The 15562-nt window shown below is 40.4% G+C and overlaps 1 protein-coding gene across 8 annotated transcripts in view; it reads right to left on the bottom strand.

The window, feature by feature from the left end:
- GK5 (glycerol kinase 5) overlaps nt 1–15562 on the bottom strand; it is a 161518-nt gene that overhangs the window by 53419 nt on the left and 92537 nt on the right. For all 8 annotated transcript variants that reach the window (XM_080657390.1, XM_080657389.1, XM_080657385.1 and 5 more), the window contains 6 exons: nt 14496–14571; nt 13877–13938; nt 13719–13792; nt 12293–12353; nt 10863–10989; nt 9060–9164 (listed from right to left, as the gene is read on the bottom strand). In XM_080657390.1, the coding sequence (XP_080513516.1) occupies nt 9060–9164; nt 10863–10989; nt 12293–12353; nt 13719–13792; nt 13877–13938; nt 14496–14571 (505 nt within the window). The remainder of the gene's footprint in view (nt 1–9059; nt 9165–10862; nt 10990–12292; nt 12354–13718; nt 13793–13876; nt 13939–14495; nt 14572–15562) is intronic.

A 15562-nucleotide genomic window follows, 5' to 3' on the forward strand; every position in this document is an offset into this window, starting at 1 on the left:
AACTTCCCTCCCCTGCCGGCCTGCTCACCCCCAACTGCCCTCCCCTGCTGGCCCGGTCTCCCTGAACTGTCCTCCCCTAAAGGTCTGGTCACCCCTAACTGCCCTCCCTGACAGCCTGGTCTCCCCAAACTGCCCTCCCCTGCTGGCCTGTTTGCCCCTAACTGCCCTCCCCTGCCAGCCATCTTGTGACAACGTGGGGGTGGCCATCTTGTGGCAGCCATCTTGTGATGACGAGGGGGTGGCCATCTTGTGATGCCGTGAGGGCGCAAGGCTTTTATTAGATACTTAAAGGTACTAGAAACAAAAAACAACAAACAAAGCCCAAAGTGAGCAAAAGGAAGGAAATAATGAAGATCAGAGCAGCAATAAATGAGAGTCTAAAACAAAAATAAAAAAGATAAATAAAACCAAGAGTTGGTCCTTTGAAAAGATAAATAAGATTGACAAATATTTAACCAGACTCAAGAAAAAAAGAGATCAGATACAAATAAATGAAATGAAAGAGAAGAAGTAATAAATTGGACAATCTGGACAAAATGGGTAAAATCCTAGAAACAACAGTTCTACAAAACTGAATCAGAGAATTTGAATAGACAGATTACAACTAGTGAAAGTGAAGCAGTAATCAAAAAACTCCCAACAAACAAAAGCCCTGGACTGAATGGCTTCACAGGTGAATTTTACTAAACATTCAAGGAAGAACTAATACTATCCTTCTCCAACTATTCCAGAAATTTCAAGAAGAGTGAAGACTCCCAAGCTCATTTTACAAGGCCAGCATTATGTTAATTCTAAAACCAGATAAAGACACTACAAAGAAAGGAAATTATAGGCCAATATTCCTAATAAACATAGATGCTAAAATCCCAAACAAAATATTAGCAAATAGGATTCTGCAATACATTAAAAAGATTATATACCACGACCAAGTGGGATTAATTCCAGGCATGCAAGGTTTGTACAATATCTGCAGGTCAATAAATGGAATACATCACATGAACAAATGAAGGATAAAAAACGTAAGATCATATCGATAGATGCAGAAAAGGCATTTGATAAAACCCAGCACCCACTTATAAAAACTCTGAGCAAAGTGGTAATAGAGGGAACATACCTTAAAGTAATAAGGGCCATATGTGACAAACCCACAGTCAACATCATACTCAATGAGCAAAAACTACAAGTATTTCCCTTAAGACCAGGAATAAGACAGGAATGTCCACTTTTACCACTCTTATTCAACATAGTACTGGAAGTTCTAGGCACAGCAATCAGACAATTAGAAGAAATAAAAGTCAAGCAAATTTGAAATGAAGAAGTAAAACTGTCATTATTTGCAGATGACATTATACTGTATATAGAGAACACTCAAGATTCCACCAAAAAACTACCATAACTGATAAATGCATTCAGTAAAGTAGCAGGATACAAAATAAACATTCAGATTATCTATTTCATTTTTGTACACCAATAATAAACTATCAGAAAGGTAAACTAGGAAAACAATCCCATTTACAATTGTGTAAAAAACAACAAGTTGTGGAATAAATTTAACTAAAAATATAAAAGACCCATTCTCAGAAAATTGTAAGACACTAAAGAAAGAAATTGAAGAAGATACAAGCAAGCAGAAGCATATACTGTGTTCATGGATAGAAAGAATTAACATCATTAAAATGTCCATACTACCCAAAGCAAACTACAAATTCAATGCAATCCCTATTAAAATACCAACGGCATATTTCACAGAATTAGAACAAATATTCCCAAAACTTATATGGAACCACAAAAGACCCAGAATAGACACAGCAATATTGAGAAAGAAGAACAAAGTTGGAGGAATACCTCTACCTGATATCAAACTATACTACAAGGCTACAGTAATCAAAACAGCATGGTACTGGCATAAAAATAGACATATAGACCAATGGAACAGAATAGAGAGCTGAGAAATTGACCCATGACTTTATAATCAAATAATATTTTACAAAGAAGGCAAAAACATACAATGGGCTAAAGACAGTCTCTTCAATAAATGGTGTTGGGAAACTTGGAGAGGCAAAAAATGAAACTAGACCACCAAAACTTACACCATACACAAGAAAAATTCAAAAGTAGATAAAAGACTTAAATGTAAGTTGTGAAACCACAAAAATCCTAAAAGAAAACATAGGCAGTAAAATCTTGGACATTTCTTGTAGCAATATTTTTTTCTGATATATCTCCTCAGGCAAGGGAAACAAAAGAAAAAAATAAACAACTGGGATTACATTAAACTAAGTTTTTGCACAGCAAAGGAAACCATCAATAAAATGAAATAACAACCCACTGGATAGGAGAACATATTCACCAATACATCTGATAAGGGGTTAATATCCAAAATTTATAAAGAATTTACAAAACTCAACACCAAAAAATACAAATAATCTAATTTAAAAAATGGGCAAGGGACCTGAATAGACACTTCTCTAAAGAGGACATAGAGATGGACAATAGACATAAGAAAAAAGGCTCAATGTCACTAATTATCAGAGAAATGCAGATTAACACCACAATGAGATACCACCTCATACCTGTCAGAATGGTTATCATCAATAAATCAACAAACAACAAGTGCAGGCAAGGACGTGGAGAAAAGGGAGCCCTTGTGCACTGTTGGTGGGCATGCAGACTAGTTTAGCCATTGTGGAAAGCAGGGTGGAGTTAGAGTTACCTCAAAAAATTAACACTGGAACTGCCTTTTGACCCAACATTCCACTCTGGGAATTTACTTAAAGAAACCCAAAACACTAATTCAAAAGAATATATGCACCCATGTGTTCATTGCAGTGTTATTTACAATGGCCAAGATTTGGAAGCAATGCAAGTGTCCATCAGTAGATGAGTGAATAAAAAAGTTGTGGCAGCCCAGCCAGTGATGCTCAGTGGTTGAATATCAACCTATGAACCAGGAGGTCACAGTTTGATTCCTGGTCAGGGCACAGACCCAGAGACCCAGGTTTGGGCTCAATCCCTGGTAGGAGGCATACAGGAGGCAACTGATCAATGATTCTCTCTCATCATCTCTCTGCTTCTCTCTTCCTCTATGAAATCAATATATATATATATATACTAGAGGCCCAGTGCATGAAATTCGTGCACGGGGGTGTGTGTCCCTCAGCCCAGCCTGCACCCTCTCCAATCTGGGACCCCTCGAGGGATGTCCGACTGCCCATTTAAGCCCAATCCCAGTGAGATTGGACCTAAATGGGCAGTCGGACATCCCTCTCACAATCCAGGACTGCTGGCTCCCAACTGCTCGCCTGCCTGCCTTCCTGATTGCCCCTAACCGCTTCTGCCTGCCAGCCTGATCACCCCCTAACCACTCCCCTGACAGCCTGATTGATGCCTAACTGCTCCCCTGCCAGCCTGTTTTCTCCTAACTGCCCTCCCCTGCAGGCCTGGTCACCCCTAACTGCCCTCCCCTGCAGGCCTGGTCACCCCTAACTGCCCTCCCCTGCAGGCCTTGTCCCCCCCCAACTGCTCTCCTCTGCAGGCCTGGGTCCCCCCCAACTGCCCTCCCCTACAGGCCTGGTCACCCCTAATTGCCCTCCCCTGCAGGCTTGGTTCCCCCAACTGCTCTCCCCTGCAGGCCTGGTCCCTCCCAACTGCCCTCCCCTGCTGGCCATCTTGTGGCAGCCATCTTGTGTCCACATGGGGGCAGGATCTTTGACCACATGGGGACAGCCATCTTGTGTGTTGGAGTGATGGTCAATTTGCATATTACTCTTTTATTAGATAGGATAGAGGTCTGGTGCATGGGTGGGGGCCAGCTGGTTTGCCCTGAAGGGTGTCCCGGATCAGGGTGGGGGTTCCCTTGGGGCGTGGGGCGGCTTGGGCGAGGGGCCTGTGGTGGTTTGCAGGCCGGCCACGCCCCCTGGTGACCCAAGCGGAGGCCCTGGTATCTGGGGTTTATTTATCTTCTACAATTGAAACTTTGTAGCCTGGAGCAGAGCCAAGTCTTCTGCTTGCTCCGTGGTGGCAGCCATTTCTGTTGGGATTTATGTATCTTCTATAATTGAAAATTTGTAGCCTTAAGCGAGGCCTGGGCCGGCCAGGGTATGTGGAAAGCTTGGCTTCCTCCATCGCCGGGGGCAACCCTAGCCTCCTGCTCTTTCCAGCTCCGTGGCTGCCGCCATTTCTGTTTGGGTTTATGTATCTTCTATCATTGAAACTTTGTAGCCTTGAGTGGAGGCCTAAGCCAGCAAGGGCAGGCAGAAAGCTTGGCTTCCTCTATTGCTGGGGAAACCCAAGCTTCCCTCCTGCTCTCTGTGGCAGTAGCCATCTTGGTTGGGTTTATTTGCATATTTGCTCCTGATTGGCTGGTGGGCGTGGCTTGTGGGGGTAGCAGAGTGATGGTTAATTTGCATATTACTCTTTTATTAGATAGGATACATATATATGTGTGTGTGTGTGTATATATATATATATTTAAAGTTATGGTACATTACACAATGGACTATTACTTGGCTGTAAAAAAAGAAGGAAATCTTACCTTTGCAATAGCATCGATGAACCTGGAGAGCATTATGCTAAGTAAAAGAAGCCAGTGAGCAAATGAGATTGTGGAAAGACAAGTACCTTATATATTCACTCATATGTGGACTCTAATGAACAAAATAAACTAACAAGCAAAACAGAGAGACTCAGAGACAGAGAGCAGGCTGACAGCTGTTGGGGCGGGGTGAAGCTGGGTGGGAAGATGGAGGGATTGAACAAAAAAATAAACAAACACCTCATGGCAGTGGAGAACAGTGTGGTGACTGCTAGGGGGAAGAGGAGGTGGAGGAGGGTACAGCGGATAAATGGTGACAGATGGAGACTTGACTTGGGGTGGTGAATGCACAATACAGTGTACAGATGATATGTTGTGGAACTGTGCACCTGAAACCTGTATAATTTTGTCAACCAGTGTCACCCCAATTAACTAAATAAAAGGAAAAAATAAAAAAGAAAGAAACATTCTGATTCACCAGTTAGAAAAAGTCTTTTCTTTAGAAAGACATCACTGACTCGATAACTACTTGTCCTTCCTGGTACTTAACACTAATGGTTTTTGTTTTGGTTTGTTTTTTTCCAATTGTTCACTTAATATGTGTGCTTCTTGCTAGACTGTACCCTCCATAAGGACAGCGGTATCTGTCTTCTTCACTGGTATCCTAGCATGTATGGTTTCAGACATAAAAATATTTATAAGATTGTGACAGCAAAACAGAACAAAGAGTGACGAGGAACAGAAATGGACCAAATTAAAGAGTAAAGATGAACATGTAGGAACCCAAATGTGGCAGTTAACATAGGAGCCTAAAGGGGAAAAAAAGATGAGAGAGAACTGGCCTGTGTAAAAAAGATTAAGAAAATAGTATTTTTCTAGTTTAAAACAGCATCTACGCCTGAGTTGTACTACCCAGCAAAGACACTGAAGGAAGCCACACTCAGAGTGGAACAAGCTCAGCATGTCACACAAGGATATGAAGGTTCAAACTGCATGTCTTCAAGGAAATGACAGGGTTATTCAAGTTCTTACATCCTATGTTTCTCCTGAATGTAATGCAGTTATGTTTGTCGATATACCCATTAAAGTGAATGCTCAGACTAGAAAGAGATATATTCAAGCAAATGTTGGATTTTTGTATTTCAGACAGATACATACCAATAATGTTTAGCTATGCCAATCATTGAAATTTTAAAGTAAATAATTCAACTCTGAATTCTCTCTCCCTCCAGTTAGACCAACAGTTCTGTTTTCCTGCAGAGATTGGATTAGCCTTCAGGAGGGCATCATGCCTCTACCAGAAGTCACATCACTTTGATAACTCAAGGCATTTTAGCTCCATCTCCCAGAAAAGAGTGCTCATCATTTGAGAACCACAATGGATGACCCTCAACCTCGATGGGCAGTGAAATTATTCCCATTGACACATGCACATGATGTTATATGCAACTTGATGATTTTTTCTTAATGACAAATGTGAAATTATTCTGCTTTTTCTTTGCATCTTCTGGAAAGCAATAAAATTAAAAGGTATAACAAAAAAAGAAGACATATATAACCTATAGTTTCTATAATCTGAAGTTATCTAAAGATACATGTCCAAAAAATTATAAGAAGTACATTTAAGGAGAAGAGTTAAGTAATTAAAAAGCTCTGAAATAAATATTTTTTATTAATAAGTAATCTTATATTTATGATGTAGGTGAAGGCTTATAGACAAATAGAAAAAAAAGGAAGAAATGAATAAATGGATTGGCATTTCCCTCCTAGAGTGTATGTTTTCTGCCAACAGAATGATTTTTGTCTTTAAACATATCAGCTTAGTTGAAAAGAGCAAAGTAGAGAATCAGAGCCTGCTCTACAATTTAATTATCAGAGATAATCACCACTAATACTTTGGTATATAACATTTCACATCTTATGCATGAAATATGGTTATGTTATATATAGGCTGTTCAATATTCACGGTGGCCAGAAGGAGGAAACAACCCAAATGTCCATCAACTGATAAATTATGACACATCCACACAATGGAATATTATTCAGCAATAAAAAGAAATGAAGAATTGACACATGCTGCAACATGGGTGACCCTTGAAAAGACTGCTGAAAGAAACCAGTTACAAAGACCTTATGTTATACTAGCAGCCCTGCACACGAATCCGTGTGCCAGTAGCTCGCCTCTAGCTCGCTGCCGCCCTCCAGTAGCTCTCCGCTGCCCTCCAGTAGCTCTCCACCCACTGCCCCACCCTCCTGTAGCACCCCTCCTCCTCTCCCCCTGCCCCCCCTCACAGCTTGCTGCCCTGCCCCCTCCTGTAGCTCTCCACCACCCACTTGTAGCCAGTAGCTTGCTGCCACCCTCCTGTAGCTCTCCGCCTACTGCCCCGCCCTCCTGTAGCTCCCTCCACCCCCCACCGCCCCATAGCTTGCTGCCCTGCCCCCTCCTATAGCTCTCTGCTGCCCGCTTGTAGCTCACTGCCCCACCCTCCTGCTGATCCATGATCCGGTTGTTACATGGTCAGTCATTACGCTTCACGGCATGATGACCATTTGCATATTACATCTTTATTATATAGGATGATTCTAACCCTATGAAATGTCCAGGACAGGCAAATCTATAGAGACACAAAGTAGCTTAATGGTAGCTTAGGAATGGGAGGTGGGACAGGGTATCACTACTAATGGGCATAGGGGTTTATTTTAGGGGGAACAAAATTGTTCTCAAATGAGATTGTGGTAACGGTTGCACAAAAATACTAAAAAAATTGATTGTACACTTTAAATAGGTGAGTTATAAGGTATGTGAATTATATTTCAATAAAGCTAGTTTTTAAATAAGCAAAAAAATATTTACACAGTCAACTGCTTCATCTCCCCTTTGCAGTATAATAGATAATATTCCATTTCAATAAGATATGCAACAGCCGAAACCGGTTTGGCTCAGTGGATAGAGTGTCAGCCTGCGGACCCAAGGGTCCCGGGTTCGATTCCGGTCAAGGGCATGTACCTTGGTTGCGGGCACATCCCTGGAGGGAGGTGTGCAGGAGGCAGCTGATCGGTGTTTCTCTCTCATCGATGTTTCTGGCTCTCTATCCCTCTCCCTTCCTCTCTGTAAAATATCAATAAAGTATATTAAAAAAAAAAGTAATAAGATATGCAACTATACTGTTATGTATGAGTATACAATGTTCTACTATATCGATATACTGATATTTACTTATCTAGTGCTTTATTATTAGACTAGTGACCTTGTGGATACCGCTTGCCTCAGCTGGCCATCCCGCCCACTGCTGCACTGTAGCTCTCTACCGCTGGTAGCTCGCTGCCCTGCCCTCCTGCTGATCGGTCATTACTGTCACAGCATAACAACATTTGCATATTACCTCTTTATTATAGAGGATAGGAACTTATTTCCAATTGCTGCATTAAACACCCATGTATGCATATATCTCTGCACACTTGTCTAATTATTTCTGTAGAAAACAAAAAATCAGCCCTAACCGGTTTGGCTCAGTGGATAGAGCGTCAGCCTGCGGACTGAAGGGTCCCAGGTTCGATTCCAGTCAAGGGCATGTACCTTGGTTGCGGGCACATCCCCAGTAGGGGGTGTGCAGGAGGCAGCTGATCGATGTTTCTCTCTCATCAGTGTTTCTAGCTCTCTATCCCTCTCCCTTCCTCTCTGCAATAAAATCAATAAAATATATTAAAAAAAAAAAAGAAAGAAAACAAAAAATCAAACTGTGGGTAAAGGGTCTGCATTCAATCATACTGTCTGATGGTCCTCCAGAAAGACCATAGTAATTTTTTAAAAATATGTTTTTAATGATTTCAGAGAGGAAGGGAGAGGGAGAGAGAGACAGAAACATCAATGATAAAAGAATCATTGATGAGCTGCCTCCTGCACGCCCCCTACTGGAGATTGAGCCTGAAAATCAGGCATGTGCCCTGATGGGGAATCGAACCATGACCTCCTGGTTCATAGGTTGACACTCAACCACTGAGCCACGCTAGCCTGGCAAGGCCATACTAATTAACATTCATCCCAATGGAAAATATAGTATTATTGTCTTTACATTCCCACCAATGCTGAGCATATCAAACTAATTAATCTCTGATAATGAGACATGACATAATTTTTTAAATGTGTATTTCTTTCATTATTGAATTTGAACATTTTTAGTCATTTAATTTGTCATTTTTTTATCATCTTTATTAATTTTCCTGACATATGCTACAAATTATTCTCACCAATATGTCTTTTAGCTTTGCTTTATGGCAACTCTTTCCCTACACATTCTAACATTTTACATGCATAAATTTATTATTATCTTTATGGCATCTGGCCTTAACACCTAGCTTTTCACCATCCTAATAGCATAAAAATAACATCCTATATTTTCTTCTAGCACATGTCATTTTACTTTATGTTTCATTTGAACAATCCATCATTTCCTACTGATCTGCGATCCTATGGCATTAACTTCTTTAAGTCTGGGCTGTGAAATCTGTGTAGAGGATGACTTACCTAATTGCTGAGCCCATTTTATGGCAGTACCAGTGTCTCCTGCATTGCCTTCAGCTAAGCATACAACCTCTTGTCCAATCTTCCACCCAATCAACGGATAAAAACCTTAAAAACAAACAATGTAATTCATATCATGAATAGATAATTCATTGCAGACATCTACAATTGAAAATTTTGATTAACTAAGAAACTAGCAAAGTGGCTCTGAAGTCAGAAAGCCTGGGGTCAAATCCCAGTCTTCTCTCCTTTACTAGCTGTGGTCTTGAAAGTTTCTAACTGCCTTGGCCAGTTTGGGTTAGTGGATAGAGTGTCAGCTTGCAGACTGATGAGTCACAGGTTGGATTCCGTTCAAGGGCACGTGCCTGGGTTGCAGGCTCAATCCCCTGTGCGGGTGTGCAGGAGGCAGCCAATCGGTGATTCTCTCTCATCATTGATGTTTCTATCTATCTCCCTCTCTCTTACTCTCTGAAATGAATAAAAATATATATATAAAAAAAGAGTTTCTAACTCTTAGTATCAGTTTCCTCAACTAAAATAGTCTACCTCAGAGAGCTCTTGTGAGAATAAACTGAGTTAATACAGAACGAGAACTTAGCACAATGCCTGGCACATTATAAATATTAGCTTTTATTAGCTTTGTACATCAATGTCTCTGGAAACACAGAAATAATATTTGAATTGAGAAATAAAAGGTTATTATGAAACTAAAGGCCCAGTGCATGAATTCGTGCACCAGTGGGGTTCCTCGGCCTGGCCTGTGGAATTGGGCCAAAATCGGCTCTCCAACATCCCCTGAGGTGTCCTGGATTGCAAGAGGGTGCAGGCCAGGCTGAGGGACCCCACCAGTGCATGATTGGGGCCGGGGAAGGACACGAGAGGTTGGCCAGCCGGGGAGGGAACATGGGAGGGTTCCAGGGCATGTCCGGCCCATCTCGCTCAATCCCAATTGGCCAGACCCCAGAAGCAAGCTAACCTACCAGTCGGAGCGTCTGTCCCCTGGTAGTCAGTGCACATCATAGCGAGTGTTTGAGTGGCCTTAGCATATCATTAGCATATTACACTTTGATTGGTTGAATGCACGATCAGACACTTAGCATATTAGGCTTTTATTATATAGGATTGGTTAGCTTAAGAACTGTCTTATCTATTGCATTTATCTGTGGTTTCTAAACAACCCTCCTAAGGTAAAACAACCTCATGCAATGATAAACATTTTATAGCTTCTATTTTCCCAGTTAGGGGAAAAGGAACAGATTTAGTGGGGATGGAAGGTAGGAAAAAGATTTTCAAATCCACCTCTTAGTAACCATGTTAGGGGACCAGAGGTCAGACTAAGGGCCCCCAGCCATTCTGGGTATAGTTACACAATTGAAATTTCTTGGTTTATACATCCCAAGATTTTTCCCATTAGGGAGAAAAAATTCCTAGTAATTGCCATTAATATTCAGGGATCACTAGTTGAGAACAACCACCTCAAAAAATTCACAAAAATAAAAATAATTTCTTATACATAAACAATATTTTAGAGGTTTAGAAAGATGTGTTAGACACATATTATAGGTAAACTTTTAGAAAGCTAACCAAAATACCCTAATCCATCTGAATTTTTCTGTAACATCTCTCTCATTTTTCATGCTTTTAATTTAAAGATAAAGGAAAATGGGGATTAACTGTCTCTAAGAATAATAACTTAAAGTATGTTAGATAATATCCTTAATATAAAATGAGAAAATACTATCATAAAAGTTAAATTTGCAAAAAGTGGTATTTTATTAATCAATAGGATAAATTCTAAATATTTACCTCCAACATTCTGTTGAGGGTTACTTCCAGTATTAATGTCCAGAAACGTCCCAGTCCCCATGGTCAGCTTCACGTCTCCCATCTGGAAGCAGCACTCTCCAAACATGGCTGCCTGCTGGTCGGCCACCTGCCAAAAATTCAAACAGAGACCCTAGAACCCTAGCTGTGGCCCATTTCACTGCATCCCACTGGCTCACTGAATGTATTCTCATGGTTCAGCATCTTCTCTTTTTTCCTTTTCCTTGAAAAAAAAAATGTTTGGAGAAAACAGGGAGCAATAACTATAGGTTAGGGACCTCTAGGATTAACACTGTATGGAGAACTAATGCGCCTTAGCAATTTTTACTCAGCAACCTACTTCATGAGTTTTAAGTATCATAGAAATAACCTTAGAAATAAAAGTCAGAATAAAAATTGTGTAGGAAAAACCCCCAAGATATTTTGTTTACATTTTACAAGCAGTTTCACTCAGTCAAAATAATTGACCTCACACCTTTCTTTTAGTAAAAGTGACAGGTGTATGCTTAACTAGAAATAGATGTAACTCAATACCATACATCTTCCGACGATACATTTTTGATAAAAGAAAAAGTACAACATTCTGTTAATATAGTTAAATGTAGATACATATACAGCAAAATTAATCTGAAGAACACTTTCTTACTAATCTATAGTTTTTCCAGCCATACCTAAATCTAAACCTGAGCCTACCCCTAGATTGAGTAAGACTGATCCTCTCTAAATGAAAAAGAATTTATAAATTGGGCATTAAGTTCCCCTTCCCTCATTTGTTTCCTCTACCTACCGTGATGACTGTCCATCTAGGGACATGGTCTCTACTTCCTGCTTAAGCCATTACAGGAAATCAAAGGCAAGATATACACAGCCTCTCAATCAGGTGGTAAATCTTTGGGATTCTCCAAGTTATGAATCACTCTTCCAGAGAGAAAGTAGAATCAAGAAAGAACCTTCAAACACCAGTAACAGCTAATTTTTCATTCTTCCACGAGCTTCTCTACTGGCAGATGCTGGCTAATGACTTATAAAATGTAAATACAACTTCTTTAAGTGCCATATCATTTTTTTATGGTTACATTGCATTGAATATAAATTAAGCATTGGCCCTATTATTATTTCTTATATATCGGAATATCAAATATAAACCAATATTATTCAGAATATTTTAAAAAAATTAAGTTTCCTAAAAAACAATATTTAGAGAAATCAGAAAAGGCTGTGAAGTGTTTAGCAGTCCTCTTTCCAGAAAAGAGAAAATACTTTTGATTATATCCAAGGTATAAAGAAAATAAAAAAGATGCTTTAATTTTAATCTGCAAGGACCTTTTTTATCTCATATCTAATCCCAACTATTCATATATATTCATTTACTTTATACTATACAAGGAGAAAACCTCAAATTTTCAACTTACCAAGGCCATTATTGGTATAGGCACACCAAATATCTCTTCATCCACTGATCCAAAATTGAAGCTTCAAATAAAATTGATTTAAAAGTAAGTTATAATTCTAGAAATGTTAATTTTAAAATTTAGGAAATTTTTTTTTAGCATAGGCCAAAAAGTTATCTATTTATATAAAAGCCTAAACAACCATTCCAGTGGAATAACTGGTCACTATGATGCTCACTGAGCAGGCAGGCAGGCGAGCAGTTAGGGGAGAGCAGGCAGGCAGGCAAGCTGTTAGGGGCGAGCGGTCCCAGATTGCGAGAGGGATGTCTGACTGCTGGTCTAGGCCCGATCCGGATCGGGCCTAGACCAGCAGTTGGACATCTCCTGAGGTGTCCCAGATTGCAAGAGGGTGCAGGCCGGGCTGAGGGAGGCCCCCCCTCCCCAAGCACCAGGCCTCTAGTCTATACTAATAAAAGGGTAATATGCTAATTAGACTGGACATCCTTCCAGACTTCCTTTTGGACAAAGCCACAGTAGCAGGGGCCGAGACCGAGGTGGTTAGGGACGATCAGGCCAGCAGGGGAGAGCAGTTAGGGGCAATCAGGCCAGCAGGGGAGAGCAGTTAGGGAGATCAGGCCAGCAGGGGAGCCGTTAGGGTTGATCAGGCTGGCAGGAGAGGGCAGTTAGGGACAACCAGGCCAGCAGGGGAGGGCAGTTAGGGGTGACCAGACCATCAGGGGAGAGCAGTTAGGGGTGACAAGGCAGGCAGGCAGAGTGGTTAGGGGTGATCAAGCAGGCAGGCAGGTGAGTGGTTAGGAGCCAGTGGTCCCAGATTGCAAGAAGGATGTCTGACTGCCAGTTTAGGCCCAATCCCGCAGTCAGTGATCCCTCGAGGGGTCCCGGATTGGAGAGGGTGCAGGCCAGGCTGAGGGACCCCCCTCCCGTGCACAAATTTCATGCACCGGGCCTCTACCCCTATATAATAAAAGCCTAATATGCTGTGTCCAACCATTTGACCAGTTGCTATGATGCACACTGACCACCAGGGGGCAGACGCTCCGACCAGTTGGTTAGATTGCTGCTGGGGTCCAGCCGATCGGGACTGGGTGAAACGGGCCGGACACGCCCTGGAGAACCTTCCACGGTCCTCCCCCACCCTGATCGTGCACCGGTGGGGTCCCTCGGCCTGGCCTGCACCCTCTCACAATCCAGGACCCCTCGGGGGATGTTGGAGAGCCAGTTTTGGCCTGATCCCCACAGGCCAGGCCGAGGGACCCCATCAGTGCATGAATCCGTGCACCATGCCTCTAGTAAAACATGTTCATAAAGTACCCCAAACATGTAAACCAAATACTTTTCAGTTTTAAATCAAATGCTTTTTCCTCACCAAGGCAAAATGAATTCAAGGACTATTTTGCTAGTTTCTAAGTCCAATGTTCATTATTACCTTGTATCCTTCACAGGAGGCAGGAGAGAGAGTGGTATTGAAAGCAGAGAAGTAATGAAGCTGCTCCAACACATCTGAACATTAAAAATATATAATCAGAATCCAAATTAAATTACACAAAAAGTGATGATTCAAGAAGGAGGGAAAAAACCCTTTACCTCATATGGGTCAAAAAGTCCAGTGGTACTGGCATTTGAAAAATCCGTGGCAAATTCAGAACCTAAATTTACATTGGAAATAATCTTTTATTATCAGGTAGTGTAAACACCTATCTCTAGTTTATAATCTAGACCATTTTTTGACCTGAAAATACATTCCAAAATGTGTATTTCCAGTGAAAAGTCTCCAAAGCAATTTCCCACTTAATCTTTATGAACTTTCATAATTTACAAAAGTACTTTCACACACACTGTCATGTTATGACCCCCAGTTTAAAGATGAGGAAGGGGGTGCAGAGATGCAATGTGATCGCCTATAGTTATACTCAGTTGCAAAATGGGAGATTTGGTACTAAACTCAAATATTCACGGTCTTAAAATTAAGACTGTTCCTCAGTCATATATTTGAGGTTTAACCACAGTTTTAAAATCACCATCCTCTTCCAACAAATCTGAAATTAATCTAGCTTTACTATAACATGTAGTTAGTAGGGAACCAAAAGGCAACATGCCTGGGCTACAGGAAGGGAAAAAATAGTAACTTCTACTATTTTTAGGTAAATCATTTCTATTAGTCAAATTTCAGCTACTTGAGATAGATTTACCAGATCATCTTTACCTTTTGTGAGCTTATGTAAGAACCAGGTATCAATAGTCCCAAAGCAGCAATTTTCTTCTTCAATTGCCTTTTGCACCTTGAAATCACAATAGCACAAATCAATTTTAAAAAGCCAAATTATTAAGTGCATGATTAAGTGCCAAACAATAACTATAATGAAATCCCATTTATGATAAAAATTAATATATATAGAGAAACAATTTCTAACGGTTCTAAGCAATTACTATAGGGTATGAAACCCTTTAGTTTTAAACCAAGCATGTGTTACTTTAGTGAAGAAAAATATATACATTTTTTAAGTTGGACATATAAATATCTCTAACTATAAATAGCCTAAAATAGGAAATGCACACAATGGCTCACAGATCAAATCAAACCCCTTGCCTTTTCTTTACAGCAAGTTAAGAATGGTGTTTAAATTAATTGGTTAAAAAAGAAAAGAAGAATATTTTGTGACACATGAAAAGTAGTGTATGAAATTCCAATTCCAATGTGCATATTAAAGCTTTAATGGAACACACCATGCTTACTTGTTTATGAATTATATTGTTGCTCTGGCACTAAAATGGCAGAGTACTTGTGACAGAAACTTGTGGCTTTAAAAACCTCAAATTTTACTATCTGGCATTTTACAAAAAAATATTTGCCAATCCTTAGCATAAAGCATGCTAAAGGAAACAAAAGTATCAACTAGCTAGTAGAGAAACTGAAATGTTTGTTAGGATATTATTAACATACTGAAAAATAATTCCCTAAATCATAATATGTCACCTTTCCAACTCTTACTTGTCCCTCAAGACTAACATTTCCTAGCTTTGTTCACTCAGCACCCTAGAGATAGCTTCTATACAGCCATTACTTCCCAGCCTCATTACTTCCCTACTCGACCCTAAGCTCCTTAAGGGCATCCATATTTAAAACCCCAACAACTAGGAGGGTTTCTGGAATACAGCAGATGTTTAAAGAAATGCTTGCTAAATAAATAACTGAGATAAAAAGAATGTCAAATGAAGACATTTAAAATGAATTATATTTTAACAGTAGAATCAATAAAATGAAAATGCATG

Source organism: Plecotus auritus (assembly GCF_963455305.1).
Source record: "Plecotus auritus genome assembly, chromosome: 2".
Classification (NCBI taxonomy): domain Eukaryota; kingdom Metazoa; phylum Chordata; class Mammalia; order Chiroptera; family Vespertilionidae; genus Plecotus; species Plecotus auritus.